Genomic DNA, 21336 nt, shown 5'->3' on the forward strand with positions numbered 1-21336 from the left:
CAGAAATACAAAAACTCATTTTTCAAATATTTGAAGAACTCCAAACAAATAGCAAATAAACTGTATAATTTCTTTTTTACGAGAAGGTATAAGATGTTTGACACTGATTTCAACAGGCAGAGGATAAAAGAAATCACAGAGACACAGAGTAAAATAATTCATAGTGGATGGTAACCAGATTTCATATTTAATTTTCATTCATATTCAGTTGTCATAAAATACTTCACATATTGGTCACATAAGACAATGAATTTAACAGGAAAGAAACGACTGAATTAGTCATTAAGAACGCCGTTTCACTTTCCAAAGATTACAAATAAAGAGCGACTACATGCTAGTTTTAGCCTAATTCCCTCACAAAAATATTTTTAAAGCTTGGATATTTCAAATGTAAACACCCTATCCACATTTCTACAAAATGTTCAAACAAATGGTACAAAAAGCCAGTTGGGTTTGACAAAGTCTAACTTAATTCTGTTCTGAAAGGCATGACTGAGGTTTCCTGGACGTAGTTTATCCTTCTCAAGTGCTGAAGCTTGGGCACCTCACTCCCGATGGACCAACACAAATAGACCCAGCAAGAAGAGCACAGCGTACTGCAGAATTATAGCAGAGGAAGAAGAAATCAGAACACATTCTACATTTTTAAGCCTAAAAACCAGAGATTGTTTGCAGCCAACATACTTTAAACTTGGGGTAATCATTCATGAGGATGGTGACAATTCCGATGTATGGCACAAACCTGGAAATGATTAAAAAGAAAATGCTGTTAAATGTTATTGACACATACTGTAACACAATGTAATCCACATAAACAAAACGTCTAAAACTTCCTTCAATGAATTTTAGAATGAGCAAGTATGAATGTTACACTGGATTTAAAATGCTGTTTTAAGCACTTACATTTACTTGTTGTAGCTATTAAGTGCATAAGCTTCAAAGTCAACAGAATAAACTTCTATATTCAAACGAGTGGCCTGTTATTCAGTATCGAGACCAACCTAACATTAAAGCTTCCTTAGATGCATTTGTTTTTTAAACCTACATGGACTGTTTTCCTGCTTGTACTGTTCTGGACCACTCGCTATGTAGTATGTGTGTGTAAACTATTCATATTGTTGTTCTGGCTAGATTTAGATAAGGAAATGTGTTAATTAGCTGTCACACAACAGTTTCCTTTTGGATCTTGGCTTTAACCTGGTTCACAAACAACACCTAAAACTTTTCATTCATTTCCATGTCCAGCAAGAAGTTTTTCAATATTCCAGGATAAGCAGAAAAAAATGTAGCTTCACAATGGGACTTCACCAACCAATAGTGGCTGTTATATTAGTTACATATATTTATAAATATACAGTCCAAGTGTGGAACACCCAATCATCGCAATATAACACAAAGTTGGTGAAAAGCAAACGATACTGATGTCATATGAAGCATAAACCCTTGTGAATTCATTTATCCTGCTTTGATCCAAATGAAAGTGACAACAGTTGCACTCGAGAGCCAATAACAAAGCAGGCCACAAAAACATTTAAAGGTTATGGCCACAGTACATTGCTTTCTCCTTATGGTGTTTTTATGCTCGCCGTGCACCCCCATCATGGGTAGTCACATGCCGATTTTGATCTCACATCACAATGCCTGTGGCACTTTTGCCAAACATGCACCTCGATTTTGTAACCTGGCACATTGTGCCACAGCCGCTGCAGCAGGATTTAGACAACAAGTCTACCACAGTGTTGATTTCCACTGCTACTTTAATTGATATTCCACTACAGAAGCTCAGAGATGCACAGATATACAGAGGGAGATGTTGATTTTGTTGATAAAATGCTGTGCAAGTGTTTCCTTCCAGTTTTGACTTCCTCTCTTCTTATATCAGCGCTTATGTGGCACTATTGTCTGAGGGGCAACACCTATCATTCAGGGTAATACTGCAACAGCTTCCCGTGCCTTAATGGCAGGCATAAATAAAAGCAACTGTGTGACAATATCGCAGCAGCAAGCAAAGCAACCACTGCGAAGAGTATATCTTAATACCTTATCCATCGAGGCTGATTTCTTTCTAGTTCTGATTTTTTGCTTGTGTTCTTCTCACTACTGGTAGCATAAGATGGTACACGCAGCTCCTTTAGGCTGTACAGGTAAACCATCTCTTAGCACATCCATATACATACCATGCAGGAGCAAAAACCTTACAAGAAGGTTTACTGTGTCTTCAACTACAGTCGCAAGCATTATGTAACTTCAATCGAATTCTCTAAGAATGTGGCTTCCCAGGCTATCGCTGAGCCTCCAGAACTGGTCATGCTAGATGATGTTGCAGAGAGCATAACATCACCACAACTCTGGACTCTTTCACATCTACACATGTTTATTTTGAACCTGCTCTCACCTGTGACAAGACTAGAGCATCAGTCGACATAGCGTTTTCAGTGGGAGAAATGTGAAATGAAAAGTCATTGTGCAATGTATTGTTTCTAAAGTTGGGGAACCTGCAGTCAACTGAGGCTGAAAAAGTCACTTGGATGAGTGACGAAAAGTTTCTCCCACTGAAAACGCTACGTCCAGATGAACAGAATCAACCTTTTGGGATACATTTTATTGGAGTTATCTGTATCAAATATGTTTTAGGACATCTGTCCTCCTATGCATTTTTTCCCCAACCAAAATACTTACCCCCTAGCTCGTCCCACCACATCTTTTTTCTCCAGCCAGTGTTGACCCTGCTTGTACAGCCCTCTGTCATCAACTGCGTTGTTGTCCCCTTTGGTCAAGAACTTAATGTCTCCATTTTCCCTGTGAACAAAGTATCAGCATGATTTTCAGACCGCAGCGTCACTAAATACCCATTTCAATACTGTGTAAGGATGAGGATTCATGTGTGTAATATAACAGAGGCTTCCTAGAACATTAAATACAAAACTGGTGACAAATCAAAGGAAATCCAACAAAGTGCAGCAAGGTGTTAGATCACAACATGCTACATTAATAGCTTAACTTTCTGCTACTCTTGAGTGCCCCATCCTTTTCACCACATCAGTCAAAATATAATAAAATTCCAGTTTAACAGATGGGAATGGGAATCCAACCTAACAAAACAACACTCATAAAATACACATTCATACTTTTCATGAATCTTTAGTACTCTGTGTACTATTGGGATCTCTCTGCCTTCTATCCTGAAGACAACAATCTCTCCAACTCTGATTGGATCCTCTACCCGGTTGGTCAGAAACAAGAGGTCTCCTCTGTGGAAAGCTGGCTCCATACTTCCACTGAAATACAAAAGACGCCCACATTAGTAAAGCTGGCAACATTTAATTTTTTAAAGTTTGGAATAAGCATTAATGCCTACTTTAAAAATGACAGTTTTATGCTGCATAGCTTATATAAGGTTAAAAATAAATCAAGACACTAGCTAAGAAATTTTTAATTGGGTTATAAAACAAGTTTACCTATGCCAATATGAATCTTACTTACACAGGGTCATAAAGTAATCTGAATCACAGTCATTACCAGCTTTGGCAAATAATGGCGTACATAAAGTGGTAAACATGCCCCTCGCTCAGTCTTTTGAAACCTGTTGCTGCTATCAGATTGAAGTAAACAGTTAAAATTCTAACTTTCAGCATCTTGATTTTCACTTAAATATACGCTTTACATGATTTGCAAATCATCACATCCTGTTTGAAATTAACAGTTTACACAGCTTCACAACAATGAAACAGTTCATTTAATTCATAAAGAGTATGTTGTCAACCCCCAAAACTATACAAAACGCCATATAAGAAAGAGCTAATAAAAGTATACAGGAAAACTGAGCTTTGCATCCTAATAGGATAAGGCAGTGTTGAGTGTACAGTAAAGCATGGAGAGAGTGAGGGGGGAATGACACATGGTGCATCTGAACTCAGTCTGCTGCACATTCTTGGACAACCATGTGAGCTCAAACGCATTAAAATGTAAAGAAGAAATGTGCCTTCTGAAGGATGTGTACAACTCTCCTAATATGTACTTCAAAAATCATAACGTTACCCACTTCTAAGGTATAAAGCTTAATATCCTTGGAGAATATCATTGTTTTTTTTTATCTGCAAGAAAGTCCAATCACCACCATATGGAACATGGTTCTTTACTACACAGAGGAATTTCCTCCAGTTTACACAAACATAAATTATCAGCAGATATTAAAAAGGGACAAGATTTAAAGTAACAACAAAAACACCGAACTCACCTGAGAACAACAACAATAGGACTCTCACTGCCAGTGACAACCATGAGTCCCTTCCAGATCATCAGCGCAGAGGAAACAATCATACCAAAATTCAGCACCTGATAGTAGAGCTGCAAACAAAACGAGGGAAAAAAACGAGTTATTTCAAAATACAAGTCTGCATGCTTAACAAGTATAAACTAGCCCAACTTAATGAACACGGCAACATTGCTGTGCGTTTGTGAATTCAGTGGCGATTCATTTTTAGCACATTCGGCATTTGACTTTTGCTAGCGGTGCTATGACAGTAATGTTAAACCAGGAAACCAGCTAGCTACACCAAAGTCATCTATTTTTATTTTATTTTTTACACGTGGTTAAAATAGGCCCTTCGTAATGCATTAGAGAGGACGAGCTTTAAAATATAAATGCGCATGAAACAAAACACTTTTGATGGCGCAGAGAGGTTGCAACGGTAAAAACGGGGTCGGCGGCTAGTCATCATTAGCTATGAGCTCACTTGCCATACAAAGAGGTGGCCGTGAACTAACGGTCTGGTACCTACCTGCCGCTTATTCATGCGACGAACATCGTCGAGAAAGTCTAACGATAACATCTTTGCAAAACTAGGGTGTAGAAAAAGTCCTAAATCACATTAAAACGTTTACAGTGACGACCATATGGATGCACGGTCGGGCAGTAAAACTTGCATCCGAAACTTCCGGGTGCGCTCCACCGGAAGTCCCGCCCGCGCAACAGTGCTGTGTTGAGGTGTCAGTTCAGGATACGAGACGCGAGCAGAGGGGGGTTTCCAAAAAAGGACACCACACTGTCTGCAAGCGTGCAGCTGGCTGCTGTGTTTTCTGTTGGAGTTTACTGTAGAATTTAAGATATGTCCTGAAAATGAAAACAATGAACATGGACACTATATTGAAAAAAGGACAAAAAAGGACACATCCATTTTTCATTCTCTTTTTTAATTCAAAATGAAATATATACATAACAAATATATACATAGATATATATTATTTTAAATTAGTTAAAAAATAAAAGTCTAGGAAATATATAAATATATTTGCACACTTTGTCCAAATAGAAAATTCTAAAGTAAGGCTCACTTTTGGGGGGAATGGGTGTTGGTTAACTGTGTGGCAGAGCTTTGGTGCTTTTTCACAAACAGCTCACATTTTGACAGATTTCACCTTGCGTTAACCAAAGGAATTTTAAACATCTTCTGTGGGAGAAAAAAAACAATAATCAGAACACATCACACTTTATAAACCATGTCTGTGAAGGTTCTCAGTCATCCAGTTCTCGTAGTCTAAGGAGCTTGGAAAGAAAAGCGCTTGGACTTCTTTAAGTTGCTTGAAGATGTTTCACCTCTCATCTGAGAAGCTTCTTCAGTTCATTTTTTAAACCACTTCCTTATGTTGCACACACACATCCACATACCCACATTTCTTAATTATTGAATTCAATATTGCTATGGGGTTGTATTTCTAGTGTTTGACACGGGCCCCTTAGGCCCAGCATCAGGTTGGATGAGTTTGGTGTGGGAGAATGTGACTGGCCCGCTCAGAGCCCCAACCTCAAACCCTGAACGCTTTTGTGATAAACTAGAAGGGAAATTGCAAGTCAGGTGTTCTTGTCCAACATCAGTGTGTGACCTCACAAAAGCTCTCCTTAGATAGGAAGACATTCCCACAAACACACTTCAAAATCTTGCAGAAAGGCGTCCCAAGAGACTGGAAGCTGTTGTAGGTGCAAAAAAGGGTAAAATTTTAGAAAGGGCTCTCAGAAAAGCTCCTTTAGTAGGTGTAATATGTAGGTGGCTCAATACTTTGGCTGATATAGTGTATGGCAGTACTGAATGTTAATAATCATTTTCAGTGTCCTGCCTTAGAAGATTAGTGCAGGTTAATTATTTCTTTGGAATAAGATTGATTTTCAATATTCACTGGCGTATGTTCTCTGCTTCCTCTTTCACCAAATCCTGGCTTATTTCTAGACCCCAATTGCTCTGCTTACATTATCAGTTATGTACTAACTTTGGCTGATATTTGGTTTGTGGACAGGTAGTCCTCATTGAGTTTATAGGATCTTTTTTAGTAGCAATTTCCTGTTACTCATTTGATTTGAAAACCAGCACAATTGGCTCATCAGTGCAAAATCACTACAGAGTTGTGATGTCCTAACCTTCCAGATTGCATCAGAGTCCCTGAGTCATTACTTTCACATTACTGAGTGCAGCTTTAAATGTTCACAGTGCAAACAGCAGCCATCCTGTTTCCACTTGTGATCCAGATGAAGTAAAGCTTGTAAACTGTGATGTACTTATTGTGACTGGGATAGTGTCATTATCTAAACAGCCAACCATAAAATAATCACTTAAACTAATAATTTATTACATTAATTGCTGCCTTAAAGGTGGCTAAAGTTTATTCTGCAAATTAAATAGCAAATGTAATTGCATTGACTTTCCACTGCAACTTTAAATAATGCGTCTCCTAATTAAAAGTGCAATAATGTAACAAAAATGACCAGTAATTATTAACCATTTTCTTCTATCATAGACTACATCTAATTTCCTAGAGGAAGTGCGTTTGACTGAGCAAGTGATAACATAATTAGTGGACACACACGTGAAACCTACAAACATTGCTTGGTTGTTGACTTAGTCTGATAACATGATCAGTAGAATATATGTCACGTGTGTTTGAGCCACAATTAAAAAGCCATTTAATTGTGTTTTTGTTCCCAATTTGTTCCAAAGTCCATTTTAAATTCTGCTTTTTTCCAAATAGGGTTATGTATGTTTGGATATGTGTTTGAGTAACACTATTGGATTTATGTGACACATTGTCATCTGATATGTATGCATATTATTGACAGGGCTGATCTCATGCAACTGTGGGGGCCTAAATCTACAATAAAAGGTAAGCTTTAAAAAAAAAAAAGCAAATATAATATGGTTTGTGCTTATTATGCACAACCTCCAAATGCAGGAAATGCAGCTGTCCAGTTCGCACACACCACAGAATTTAGTTATTCATTAATGTCTGTTTGGCTTCACAATTGGTAACCTCTACAGTAACTGCTTTTGTTTATTCCTTAAAGACCAATGCGACTTAAATTCTGTTTGAATTTATATTTTTGTAAAAGCACAAATTATCAAAACAGACTATTGGACTGAATTTGTTTGTCATGTCTTTACGCTCTGTTACAATAGTTAAATTGTAGTCTTGTAACTTCTAAAGGTTAACATTATGATGCAGAGAATGTTGTTGTTGCTGTGTGTTGTTTATTGGTGTTAAAGCAGTCTTCCTCCTTTGAATAAAGGACAGCTTTAATAAGGTGATGGGTTGTTCTTTCCAAGTCATACTAAATATAGCAGGGGTGCTGATTGGTATTGTGAAAATTACATTTAGCTGATTTACTGAAGCCGTTCACCTGCATTCTACAATGAACACGAATATCCCTACAAAACTTTTACATGATATCCCAGGGATGTTGTAGACATACCCTTTGACTCCCTGTTGTCAAAACAGGTTGCTGTCTGCTTTATGTATCATCACTGCTTTCTTGTCTCCAACATACAGTATGTAGACAACATTGATTTTATTTAGATTTAGCCTTTAAGCTCTCCTGTGAGAGAAAATAACCCAAGATATGTATCAGAACTGTTTTGTTTCATAGTCAGAAAAAGCTTCCTGTGATATGGTAGAATAACTCACCACTGGCAGTCAACTTAGCGATGCCGCTGAGACCACTGGCAGCCTGCGACTTTTGGAGAACTGGAGATAAAACTTTTTTCAAATGCCAGCTAGTCTGTGGCATTTAGGAATGTGTGATCCTTTTCATATAATCTACCTAAATGGTCACACCCATGATGAACCAGCAATGGTAATTGAGGTCAGTCAGCCACAACAATGTGAGTCAAATAGTCAGCTCTGTAAGAGAGCGCGGTCTCTCTGTTTCTGCTTATATCCTGTTTTTCTATTTTAAACCTATTTTGAACCTTGCACAGCCTGTAAAGAGCATTTTTATTCTTTCACAGGTTTCTGCCAGTGTTCTCTGCTGAAAGTATTGAATGCAAATAAGCTCCTTTGTGATCATCATGTTTTATATATTGCCACATAATAGTGCCAGAGTGTGAAAATCAACGCTGCAAATGTGTTTAATGTGCTAAGGATCTGGGTGCTGAGTGTGAGATCTTGACATTAACTCAACATTACGTCCTATTAAGTGAAATGGAACTTCCTTTGGCTTAAATGTGCCAGTAAAATTTCTACAGTTTGTGACTAATAATTCCCTCATTCACTGTGTCATGTCATGAGTATTAATGCTTAGTTCACGGCTAGTGATCGAGCTCCTTATTGCATTTTATCAGAGCTACTCAGTGCACCATGAAGAGCAGTGTCAGTGCAGCTTTTCTCTGTAATTTTCTCACCTCACCCATACTTTTTTTAATTAATGTCTTGTAAGAAACAGTTGGATCATATCATTAGTGCACATCATTTTCTGATGCTGAACAAAGGTACAGAGGTATAGAGCATTGTCAGAATGAAGATGATGTTAATTAAATTCTTAAGCAACATTAATTTTAAATACATTTTTTTCATTCGGTGGCAGTTTTGTGGTAGAAATATGATTATTTAAAATATTTAAAAAAATGCTAACTCTCTCAAGTAGCATAAAAATGTACTCAGTAGTTTTAAGCCCAAACAAATGTGACATTAACACTAAGAGACACTTCTCATTTTGGCCCACTACAGCATAATATTCACCTAAAAATTAGTCAAGTTTAAAAGAGACATACTTTAGATGTCCAGTTAAAACAGACAGAGTTTAATGTCAGTGTGAAAGTGTTTTTTCTCTCTCTTAGTTTTTGTCAAGAGCACAGTGATTGAACTAACAGTAGGTGGCAGGAGTGTTGTGTCTTGCTCATCTTGTTACCACGCCTCAGTCACACTTCATCCATGGTAAATTAATAAAGTAATGAATGAAGCAGACCGTCGTCAGTGTCATGTGAACATGATAGCTATTTATTAATCTGTATAGCTCATGGGCCAGTCGGTTCGTTTTTTTTTTTTTTTTAACATTAAATAAAGATTTGCTCTTATTGTTAAGATTGTTTGTTTTTCCCAAGCTTGCTGGAAAGTCTTTTATTGCTATTATCCATGCTTATGTATAGTTACCTGTTTTTATGAGGCTATCAAAGACCTTTTTTGTTCATTTCCATGATATAAAGATATATCAGCTGTAAATTACCTATGAATTAGTTACATACTGTAGTTGAATAAGCTTCAAGGAAGTATATTTTACTTGTGTCAAGTGAAAATATATTTCAAAGCTGCACTTAATTGCAAGCTATTATATTGTTTATTAAAATTGTAATGAAAGGTTTCTTTTACAGGCAAATTTGTAATGCAGTACATTCATGGTAGCGTGTAGGAAGTATGAAATGTACAACATAAAGCATCAGGTATTCACACCAATGTCTGTCATCTCTCCCCTCTGGTGACAACCTCTAACCCTCTTGTGCTACTAGACAACATAAGAGGTGACACTAAGTAACACTTTTTTGCATGAATTTAGCTTTCCAGCACTGTTCACACTTATGAGCGAGGCCACCACTTACATCAGCAATGACTCACAAAATCAAATATGATTAGTGTGATGAAGTTAGCCTTTCACGTAGTAAACACACACTGCTTGTGTGATCCTATCAAAGATATTACAGAATGTAATTGCATTTGCCCCTCGGCGGTAGTGTTATTAAACATGCAATGGCCAAATTTGAACACTATCCTGTTTCACAGGAGCCACAGCATTTGATTAGAACACAAAATCATAGACATTACAACACATTTAATGTCAGCACACACTCTTTTCACATTAATGCACATTTTTGCCACCAAGTGTTGTTTATGTTGGATTTTGTACCATCAGTTAGATGATTTACTCATTCCAAGATGTGCTGTATACTGATGCTCCACTAATGTGACTTGAAAGACAAGACAAATATATTATTGTATACATTTTCTGCTGTAGGTAGGAAAAATAAAGCTAAAGCATTTAGAATTTTAAAAACTGTCTTAAGCTGTTCTCATGCTGTAATTAGAAACTTCATGTTTTGATGAGATTTCAAAGAGTCTGCATTAATAACAAGGATCACTGAGATACAATCTTACTAATCTTTCTAGGTAAAATACATATATGATAATGAGTGAAAGCTGATGTCTGAGACAGAGTGGGATGGCTTTTATTAGTCAGCCCACTCCATAATAGGCACATTTGTAAGAGAGACACTCCAAATTTAAAAGGTACATTTTGGACTAAGACAGAGTCTCAGAACATACAAGATCATATCTTTTATTGTGCAGCCAGTTGCATTCAAATGTGCAATTTCTAAAAATGCAGTGCAAATTACAGTAGCAAGTAAACATGTCAGGTTATAATATAAAAGCACAGCACCGTTAGCCACTGTACAACAGTGTCACGTGAACAGCTGCATTTGGCTTGATATTCCTGAAAGAGAAAACTGGCTGGTTACTCTCAGCCTTTAAAACCTGCATTGCGTGATTGGCTTAATGCATATCCTGTTTCAAATATCTTTTATTAGAAGCAAGTATCACAGTTGTTACAAATTAATAGAACTTATGCCCCCTTTTTCTCTAAACAAAACAAGACAAAACAGACAAAACAAAACAAAAAAAACCCCCAAAAAACACCCACTAGGAGCCCCGGTCCCCCGACTGCCAAAAATTTATATTTTCCCAAGATATGCAAGTAAAGGGTGCCAAATTAGTTCAAAATCTTTCACATTGCCATTCATGGTATATCTTATTTTTTCAAGGTGAAGAGTATTTGTAAGCTCTGCAAGCCACATCTTTAACACAGGAACCTCTTTGCCTTTCCAAAGCTGCAGGATCAGTTTCTTTGCGATGATCAATGCATATGAAATAAACCTTTTTTGAGAATGTTGTAAAAGGTAAGTGTGACCTCCCTGTGTTAGATCAGGTCGATCGGCTTAATGCATATCCTGCTTCCATTTTTCTTCTTGACTTCATTTATGTGACCACAAAAGAGTAAAGTTGAGAATTACACATAGACAACATAGAACACAATTCCACTTCAGTCCAAAGTGTCTGACATTCATATAGGATGAATACACTGACCTGTGAGAGGCATCCACAATCAGTAACCTATGGTATTTGATGAATAGAACAAAAGCTTAATGCATTTCTTTACAGAACAGCTTTAGCCCTAGGATTTGCTACACTAGATAAATGCCTAAGTCCACATTAAATAGCAAGGAATGATGGCTGTTAATAGTAAAAAGTTATATCATTAATAAACATCTTTTCCTGTCTCTGTAAGATTTATACTTTCTAATAAGGTACCAGCAGGCTTCTATCATTCCACAAGCCCTTCCTGGGCTTGCTGTGAATATATCCAACATCTCACGTCTCATTAAGAGATATTTATTCTATGCCATTTTCATTGTTTTGGGAGCATCAGCAGCTTTCTGTTTTGTTGCCATCTTGCTTCCTTCTTGCTCAGTCTTCCTCGACAGTCTAGGGCTACCAGCAGCTTTCCTCCCAGTCTGTGGGCTGGAGGAGCCTGCAGCCATCTTGCGCTGAAGCAAGGGACTCCTGGAGCTCTTTGGCTTTGCTGGTGTCAGCAAAGAGTCCATAACTTTCAGTGACCGCAGGCCAAGTAGACCACAAAAGTAGTTACACTTGTGCTGAGAGACAAACTGTTCAAAAACTTTGGGATTCGCTTCGATAGATAAACCTTGATGCCTGTAGCAATGCAAAACAGAGAGCAAAGCTAAATGTAACAGACATGATTCCTATAAATGTAAATTACCTGTAAAATGAGGTGTTTGCAGTATAATTTGCAGAAACGACGCAATTCAAATAATACTGACCCTGTTGATTTGACTGAAATTCCAACACCGGTGATCTTAGTGTCAACACCTGCAAAATGACACCCCAAAATTACTTGTTCATGTAACATAGTCATATTGAAAGATGTACAATTTAAATACCCTCTGCAGTTTTAGAAATGTGAAAGACAACATGCACATTTTCCAAACCTCACAACCTAAAATATATCAAAATAAAATAAATGTCCGTATTGGGCCTGAAAGTATCTGGAATACTGTTGCTACTCTTTCAATTTAAATGTTAAAACTGAAATATCCTTTCATTATTGCAAGCATAATTTTAGCCTATGAGGTCATGTATGTAAGCAATATTTTCTTCAACCAGTTTGAGCTTTATTTGCTCACTGGACCTTTATTATACTGGAGAATTGAACACAAACTTGTTAAATGTGAATCTTGTGATGTGTGGTAAGGTGGGACATAAGTAGATAAGGTGGCCTCTGGTAATTTTCTGTGCCAAACCACAGACATATTCCAAATTATAGCAAGTACAGGAAAAACACAAACGTATTACTTATTAAATATTACTCTGGCTTCATGTGTGACCATACCTTCAAGTCGAGTGAATAGCAGATTTCCATTGGTCCACTGAAAGATCCAGTGCTGCAGGGTACAGCACTTCTGCTCCACCTCAGAGCCAGTCCTCATGTCTATTCTGCCAGTATAGTCCAGGTCAGAGAATTTCTGATACACTCCTGTGAGATCTGTCTCCACTGTGGCGTATGGTACAGCGTTTGCTGGTCGGTACATCAAATAGACTGGAATCACCCTGTTTAACAAAGATTGTCAGGGTGTAGGAGATGCTTAATGGTCCCTGTTGTATAGATAGATATACAAAATTATTATAACTTTTTCAAGAAAAAATAAAGTGTACTCACTCAAGAGAGGGACCAAAGTTTTCTATAACTCTTGTCTCTGCAGCAAAGATTTTACAGTATTCCCGAGCCAAGTTCTGAATTTTACATTCCTGTATGTAGAACATTGGAGAATAGCCAATAAACATCAGCTCCACCTACACCATTTATTCAGTCTTTACTGGATTAGTGCCATAGTAATCCTATTAAGGTGGCAGAATTGACACCTGATCCACTTTAATACGGGAATTGCTGTTTATCGAATGACATATTTATGAAGGCATGAATAAATTATGACATTAGCCCGTTCTTATATACCTGCTTCATGATGTCCAGGTTTGCATCTATAAGACAGCTGTCCTCTTTGCCTCCATAAGCGATGGGGTTGCATACTTTAATGATACATGTGTTACCAGACTCAAACACAGGCTCCAGACCGTAGATGACTTTTGCCCTCCAGACTTTATGAGAACAGCCATCTCCAATATGAGATTCCTTCATCATTATGCGACCAAAGAATTTGTTGCCCCAGACACCAGAATCAGCCACTCCCTTGCTGAATATTAGGGGTGTCATTTCGATTTCCTCCCCAACTGCATTCACAAGTTTTTAATGGTGATAGTTAGAAAAGAAAAACACAGGAAAAAAAATGTTATCTTAAGATGTGAAATGTCATCTTACCCCCAAGGTCCTCGCGTATGGACAGTCCAGTCAAGACTGCAAAATAATAAGAGAGAATACAGAAAAGTAATCATGTTGCAGACAGGAAATGAAAGGAAAAAATTAAGTATCTAGTATTCCAAAGTTACTTTAAAACAGTACATACTATCTGCACTGAGCAGAATGTCTGTGGAGTCTGTCCCATAGTCATTTGTGATTGAGCATCCGTAAACACCGGCATCTTTGGAAGACGCCTGAACAATGGCAAGATTGACCTGGGCTTCATCCCCTGCTCTTGAAGACATACAATTAAGAAATAATATAAAAATGTTTAAGAAGACCTAAACTTACAGTACATATTGAAAGAATGTAACATATTTCCAAAAAGATCACTCTGAGAACTTACTTTCTTTTAACCTGAGTAATCTCCACCTCATTTTTGTACCATTTAATAGTCGAGTCACTGAGAATGTTAAAAAACTGGCACCACAGTTTCAAGTGTCCAGAGGCATCTGCAAAAGTTTCAGCCCTAATCTTACGGATAACTTGAGGAGCTGGAGAGAAATAAAATTAAACAAACAGACACATTTTTCCATAAGTGCCCAGTTTTATGAGTTTTCCTATGCAAATTAAATAGCAAAGGTCTGTTATAGGTACTATAAGAACCAGCCTGTATACAGAAAATGAATTCATGAAAAGGAGAAACTTCTGGTTTTGTTAGATTCTAATGAGGAGGTTGTGAATCACGTCTCTCTGATGACCTGCAGCATCGATTGCTGCCTTTCACAGTGTCTTGTCTGATATGGCCAGAAAAGATGCAATAGTGGCTTTTCAAAAGTAGTAAAATACAGAAGTACTAAAACATTTCCTTTGTCTCACATGAGTGAATTCTGATAAAGCATGAGACCTTCAGGCCTTTTTTTTCTTTTTACCTTTGAATGGGTTACGCTTGTCCTTCTCTTCAGGTTTCCTTTCAGTTTGAATCTCCTCAGCAGGCAGCTGGCTGGGTGTTTCTGATGCCATCTTCTTTCTGCTCAAGATGGGTGAACACCTTTCTAGTAGAGAGGTTTGTTCACCTGTGGGCTGAAGTGCAGATGACCGTCGTAACACGCTTGGAGATACAGAGAGGGCCACAGCAGTTGTGGAAAGCTTGCTGCTCTGCGTAGATGCTTCCCTTTTCAGAGTCTGGTTTTCAGTTGCTGATGTGACCTCTGTGGTCTCTTCAGGTTTGGCCTTGGGTGTTAGGATTTTGCGGCGAGCCCCAGAGGCCAGCTCTTGTGGAGTAGCAGAAGGGATGGGAGAAACACAGTTTCTTTTCTTCAATGATGGGCTAGGTTCTGCAGTTTGATTGGCTGTGGAGTCTGACGGTAAACCTTCCTTAACCTCCTTGAGAATAAGTGGAAGATTATTCCCTTGAGTGTTAGACTCAGTTTCAGAGTGAAACCTTTCATTACTTTGCAAAGAACTTGTATTTGTGTACTGCTCTTCCATTTTGCACTGATCAGAAACTGTTGTCAAATCCCTTTCATTTGTGCTGCTGAGCTTAATTTCTGGAGTTAACTTTTGTGTGAATTGCACGTCTTTGCCTTGAACATGTTCATCTTTGGTACGCTCCGAATTTATTATATTTGCCTCTTGAATACTTTGCTTCTTATTTGTCACTGTAAGTGGAGACTCGGGTTCCTGACTGGCAGTTCCAGATAGATTTGAAAGTGTACTGATCAGTTTGACTTCAGAAGTTAAAGAGGGAAAATTTAGTTTGGCTGTTGTTTGTTGAGAAACAACAACAGAACAATTTTCTGGCTGAACTAGAATTGAAAGTTGGATTTCCTTGCCAATATCCATGGCACCTCCATTATATTTTTCAACACTTCCGTGAAGTCCTGCCATGACGTTATTTGTTCCACTGTCTATAGCAGAGATGGGTGGCATCAAAAGAGCCTGAAGAGGCTGTGATGTTGCACTTTGAGTCTTAGATTGCTCGTAGTCTGTTTTATGAAGTTGATGATAAACCTCCATAAGTGTTGCCTTTATGGTTGTGGGGGGTGACTCGTCAACGCCTTTCTTATTTTCTCTTTTAGGCATGAACTTTTTCACCTCCAGCGTTCTGTTATCTTGTACTAATTCCTGGCGTGCCCTTGCTGTTACACTCTGATTTTGTAGAAAGTTAGAATGGGGTGGTATGTCAGATACTGGATTAGCCAATGTTGATTCAAGAGCTTTTATTTGTGATCTTAAAAGTTCAGCAATAGAAATTATTTTTGTTTCAGGTTTTGAAATTTCTTGAAAACCTTTGATGTGTTCTACTGAGGTTGTGTTCTCTGTGCTTTTTGTTAAGCGCCAGGGAGAGGTGTCATTTATATCTTCCATCAAAGGTTTTAAGTCTAAACTAGATTTCTTCACCACTTTTGATATGTGCTCTTTCTGCCCAGTTTCATTGCAAGGTGCATCCACAATGATTCCTCCAGTGTATTTGTTCCTTGCATCTTTGCTCTCTTCTGTTTTCGTTTGTTCAGTCACATTTACAGCAGCAGTTTCAGTTTCCATCTTAACTATCTTCTCATTTGGATTGTCACTCTCAACCAACAACTTAGTGAGCTCTGCCTTCTCATCATGTTGTATTTCTGTCCCTTCAACAGCTTTTATAGTTGTGTTAACTTGACTCTCCAGGATACTGAGCGAAATATTACACCCTAAAGCGTTCTCACCACTGACAGGGCTTTTGAGGGGTGACTTCTGTACTTTTGTGGAAAGAACTTCATTTGATGCCTTGGAATGATCCCATGCGTCCTGTGTCATTGTGTCAATGGCTGTTTTAAAACCACTATGCAAAAGAGGGGTCTGGATGTCATCTGCCATGGTCGGCCTTTCTATTGCAGTCTTTTGTTGTCGCGAGCTGACCATACACTGGTCTGGTGGTAGCTCAAGGCTGACAGGTGCATCATTCCTGTTCATCTTTGTGGGATCTTGTGTAACCTTGGGACATAATACAAGCACAGATTTTCCAAGCTGTAAATACATATTCCCTTATCCCTGGCTATGCTGGTCATGGATAAACACATGCAATTTTTATCAATAGCAACTGTGTAACCAGCAACAAACAGGGAAAGGAATGAGAAGACCTTAGGACAAAGAGAAATTTATGAACTGGAGAAAAGTTTAAGTGTGTTAATCTGCTCCATTGCCAACGCCAAACAAGAGTTGAGTTTTAGTCGATTCTTGAATTGATAAATAGATTAAGAAATATTGCTCATCATTCAGTAGACAACTTGCCAATATACTGGAAAACCTCAAAGAAGTGTGATTTCAATTAAGCATAATTAATAAAGGAAAACATAAATATGGTATAAAAGCACGTTTGTGGAGAGGCAGTTATTAAAGTCTGCTAGTGAACTGAACCATGGATGACATAAGCCTTAATATGACCCAATATAGTCTAGGATATTAAGCAATACTGTGCCTCAAAAAGCAGCCTTTAGTCTACACAATCAAGAGAATTACTCTATATTTCTGCTTCTTTCTCTTATCCTCTTTGCAAGTCTGGTATGGGAAGGCCTGTTTAAAATGAAGGTTGCTATCCTGCACGCAAGACTGGCCTCAAAGGAATGCAAATTATTTTAAGTGCCGCTCCAGCCATTCAGTGTTTTGTCTCAGTCATAGGTGCCGTCAGTATTCAGCTATGCAGTAGAGGTTGATGTGATTGCGTAAGCAGTATAAAGACTGACAATCAGTGATAACTTTGTTTCCCAGCCAGTCCTTTATTTATTTTTTAATGCAGTGAATTAAAATGACAAATTTTGTTCCTATCACAAATACTTTCATTCAATTGCAAGGAATGATAAAACTTTTAAAGGATGACACTTTTTTGTTTTCTAGAAAAGGATCTAAAGAATGGGATGTGATAACTGATCCAACTCTGCATCATTTTAAGCTGCAGCTGGCAGTGAAATATTGACAGGAAACAGCTAACCAAAATCCATTTGCCAGGATAGTCGGCTTACCGAATAACATATTACATCTCAGCTATTTGATCTGTGCAAAAACATTTTACAAATCTTGCTTTACCCATTCACAGTCTTTCTGCTAAGTTAGACTAACTGAGAGAAGCTTTAATTTACAGACATGAGAGTTGTGTCGATCCCTCAATAAACCAAAGTGTAGGCTTCTTCAAAGTCATTACTTTAACTTTCTGGTAGTCTGCTTATTTCTTGTAATAATGTTTCAAAGAATAATAAAATTGTTTATATTTAAAAATGTAGAAAATCTCACTTTCAGACCTTTAAACTTAAAACAAAATCAGACCCACTACATCAGTATATCTACTGCAACTGTCAACATGTGCGTCATTTAATTCTTGTGACCCAGTGGGGGATACTTGTAAAAGCTGTAAATAGATTTTGGATGCCTGTGTTAGTGATGGGACTGATTTTGGCAGCACAAAGCACTCATGAGCTCATGTGAAAAGGTTCCCTCACCTCACTTGGCGTGGGTAGTTGAGACGCAGGCCCCTTTTTTTGGCTGTGGCTTGTTTCCTTCTTAGACAGCTGGTGTCCAGCCGGTTTACATGGATGCTGAAATAAAGCAGTCCTGCTGTCACAAGGTGTATCCACTGACTCACTGTGTTCGTGGACTAGAGATCCATCAACTGAAGGCTTTGTCTTTACATCACCATCCATGATTGTTGCATGAATGTCCTCTTTTAATTTGGTTAGGAGTGTTGATCTAACACTTGACAGTGGCTGTGTTGAGGAAATGTAAGGTATTTGCTGTTGTCTTTTCAAACTTTCTTCTGTACCATTACATCCAATTTCCGGCTCATGTTTTGCAGCATTTTCACCTTCGGTTTTTGACCCAGGATGGCGTGAAGAAGCAAAAGCAACAGGGGACAGTGGCACAGTGAGTTGCTCTTTCTTTGAAGCCACTGTTACCTCTGTACATATCTTTTCACCCTGTGACGGCCTTTGAGGAAACACTGCCACCTCTGATGCAGATTTCTGATCTTCTTTTATCATGTTTGTCACTTCTGAATGTGTAATTGATGAACTAGAAATAATCTCTACTTCCATAATCTCATCTGAATTCCTCTGGATCTGGACTGACTCTTTACAGGTCAGAGCTGCAGAGACCGAGGGCTCATCTTTCAGCCTTCTCTCCTCAGACACTCTCTCTGCTAGACCGTCTGCTTTTCCAGCTTTTGCACTGTTGGAAATTTTAATCTTTTTCTTGATAAAGGGAGCTTTTGTTTGGTGTGTCGTAAAAATCTTCTGGGGAGCGTCATATAAACATTTCTCAGCCTTACTGCCAATATTATTAACAGGTTCTCCTTTAGATAAACTAGACATTGTGCCATTAGGGATTGGGACTGGCTTTTCTTTAACCTCCTCCCCAGGGGCCCCTTGTAACCTGGGCTTTGTCTCTAGAACAACAGCTTGATGGTTCTCCTCGTTACCATCATCCTCCATTGAGCTTGGTGTGCTAAGAAAAGCCTCCATTGTCGAGCGGCGTTTCCTCTGTGTACGATCGGGACTCATGGTTCGTGGTGGCTCCTGGTTTTCTTTGCCTTCTGCTTCCCTGCGTCTGCTCTCAGCCTTCTGTTTGACCTTGGCAAAGTAACGCTGGTGGATTTTGAACTCGTTCATCTCACCCACCTCCAGAACACCAGAGCAGGAAACAATACCTTTACTGTTGATGGCTGAGGCCTGGTATATAGCTGCATCCTCCACAGTGCACCTGGAAATGAATCAATATCACATCAAGCAGCAGTTATCGGAAAGGAAAAACATTTTAGATGGCAAAGCTATTATTTGAATTTTCCTTATATCTCCTTTGTGGATATCATCAAACAGCATTTTCAAGTATACATACTTGTAAATATGCAGGGAATGATTTTGTCCATTGTGGAATATTTCATATTTAGGAAGTCCACAGTATCTATCCAACTGCATGTCGTCTTTATACCACGTAACCTGAGGGGCCGGGTATCCTAGAAAACAAAACAAACAAACAAAACTGCAATCATTTGTAAATAGATACTGGAATACCATAGGTCAACAACATAATTTAAACTGAGACATTTTAATATTTCATAACATGTATTAGCTTATTTTGATTTTGATGGCAGAAATATGTCTCAGAAAGTTGGGACAGGGTCATGTTTACTACTGTGTAGCATCTTGTTTCACAATACGCAAAATGTTTTCAATTAATGAAAAGTCTGGACTGCAGGCAGACCAATTCAGCACCTGGAGTCTTCTACTACAAGGCCATGCTGTGTTAGATACAGTGTGCAGTTTAGTACTGTCTTGCTGAGATAAACTGAAAAAGATACAGTCTGAAGGCTGTATATACCTTTCAGCATGCTGACTTCCCAGATGTGCAAGCTGCCAATTGTTGATTTTTGGAAGTGTTTCTGAGATCATACACCTGGATCATGCAAAGCTGCTTCATGGCCTAAAGATCACAGGAATCCAATATTGATGTTCAGCCTAGCCCCTTGTGTAAAGATATTTTTCAGATTCTCAGAATCCTTTGATAATATTATGTATTGCAGACAATGAAATTTTTACAGAACTAACAATTTTATGTTGATGAAAATCAGTCTGAAATTGTGCTACAATTTGTGGATACTGTTTTTTGCAGATTGGTGAAGCTCTGCCCAATCTTTGCTGCCAACAAACTGCCTCTCTACTATTCAACTTTTTATACCCAGTCATGTTTTTGACCGCTTGCGAGTTAACCTAATTAGTTTCTTCTCTTTTGTTGCCCCTGTTCCAACTTTTCAAAGATGTTTCTCTGCCATCAAAATCAAAACGAATCATTCAACCACCCATCCATTTTTATTTTTTTTTGCTTTTCCGTGTCAGGGTCACGGTGGGGCTGGAGCCCATCCTAGCCACCAGAGGGAGAGAGGTGGGGTATACTCTGGACAGGTCACCAGCCTCACGCAGGGATAGCAGAAAAACTAATACACATCAAGATTTTTCATTAAACTGTAAAATGTCACAATTTAAACAATTAATGTGTTTTCTATTTTTAATGTGAATAAAACATGGGTTTATGCAATTTGGAAATCATTGCATTTTCTTTTTAACTTAAATTTGACAGTTTCCCAACTTTGTCGGTGTTCAAAAGGTTTATCTTTGTATTATTCTTGTCTTTGACCTTCTTTAAAAAAAATGCAGCATAAGCACAAAAACGTACAGTGCATTGTTTTTTTTAGATTATTATTTTTGTTTCTTTGTGCTATATTTCAGTTCAGTTGCTCAGATGTATGGAGTAGGCAATGCTTACCTCTAACCACACAGGAAAACTTCACGTTTGAATTTTCGGACACAGCTTTTGACTTCAGGGTAGCTTCAAAGGACGGCTGTGTTTCTTCAGTTAAATGAGCAATCACACTGCAGAGTGTGCTCCTTACAAGAAAATGGAGTTGGTCAGTCATGGTACTTATTTGGATTCATATGTCTTTTATCATTTAAAAAACCTTGTTTATTGGAGTTTTTTATCTGTACATATTGGGCTTGATTGTTTGCTAGTTTTTTCATATCATTTAAAAGAAAGTCCCAAGTCAAAATATATGTAAAATGATGAATGTAAGAACTGAAATCAAAGGCCAAAACAGTTGTGAGTTTTGGAGGCAAATACAATTAACT

General features: G+C 38.1%; 2 protein-coding genes across 2 annotated transcripts; both read right to left on the reverse strand.

Moving 5' to 3' along the window:
* Nucleotides 1-149: 149 nt before the first annotated feature.
* On the reverse strand, nt 150-5008 carry sec11a (SEC11 homolog A, signal peptidase complex subunit). Its single transcript, XM_005733373.1, has 6 exons — nt 4782-5008; nt 4238-4347; nt 3129-3278; nt 2680-2799; nt 685-742; nt 150-596 (listed from the first exon to the last, which is right to left on the reverse strand). Exons 1-6 carry the CDS (start codon nt 4830-4832, stop codon nt 546-548), a joined length of 540 nt encoding a protein of 179 aa, XP_005733430.1. The 5' UTR covers nt 4833-5008; the 3' UTR covers nt 150-545.
* A 5567-nt stretch (nt 5009-10575) lies between these two features.
* Nucleotides 10576-21330, reverse strand: LOC102213562 (alpha-protein kinase 3-like). The gene is made up of 12 exons (XM_005733376.1): nt 20975-21330; nt 19550-19667; nt 18160-19414; nt 14617-16660; nt 14091-14238; nt 13851-13978; nt 13706-13741; nt 13343-13617; nt 13049-13137; nt 12722-12939; nt 12153-12201; nt 10576-12024 (listed from the first exon to the last, which is right to left on the reverse strand). Exons 1-12 carry the CDS (start codon nt 21123-21125, stop codon nt 11709-11711), a joined length of 4827 nt encoding a protein of 1608 aa, XP_005733433.1. The 5' UTR covers nt 21126-21330; the 3' UTR covers nt 10576-11708.
* Between the last annotated feature and the right edge of the window lie 6 nt (nt 21331-21336).

The sequence above is a fragment of the Pundamilia nyererei genome, unplaced genomic scaffold, assembly GCF_000239375.1.
Source record: "Pundamilia nyererei isolate P.nyererei 1_Seehausen unplaced genomic scaffold, PunNye1.0 scaffold00051, whole genome shotgun sequence".
Lineage (NCBI taxonomy): Eukaryota > Metazoa > Chordata > Actinopteri > Cichliformes > Cichlidae > Pundamilia > Pundamilia nyererei.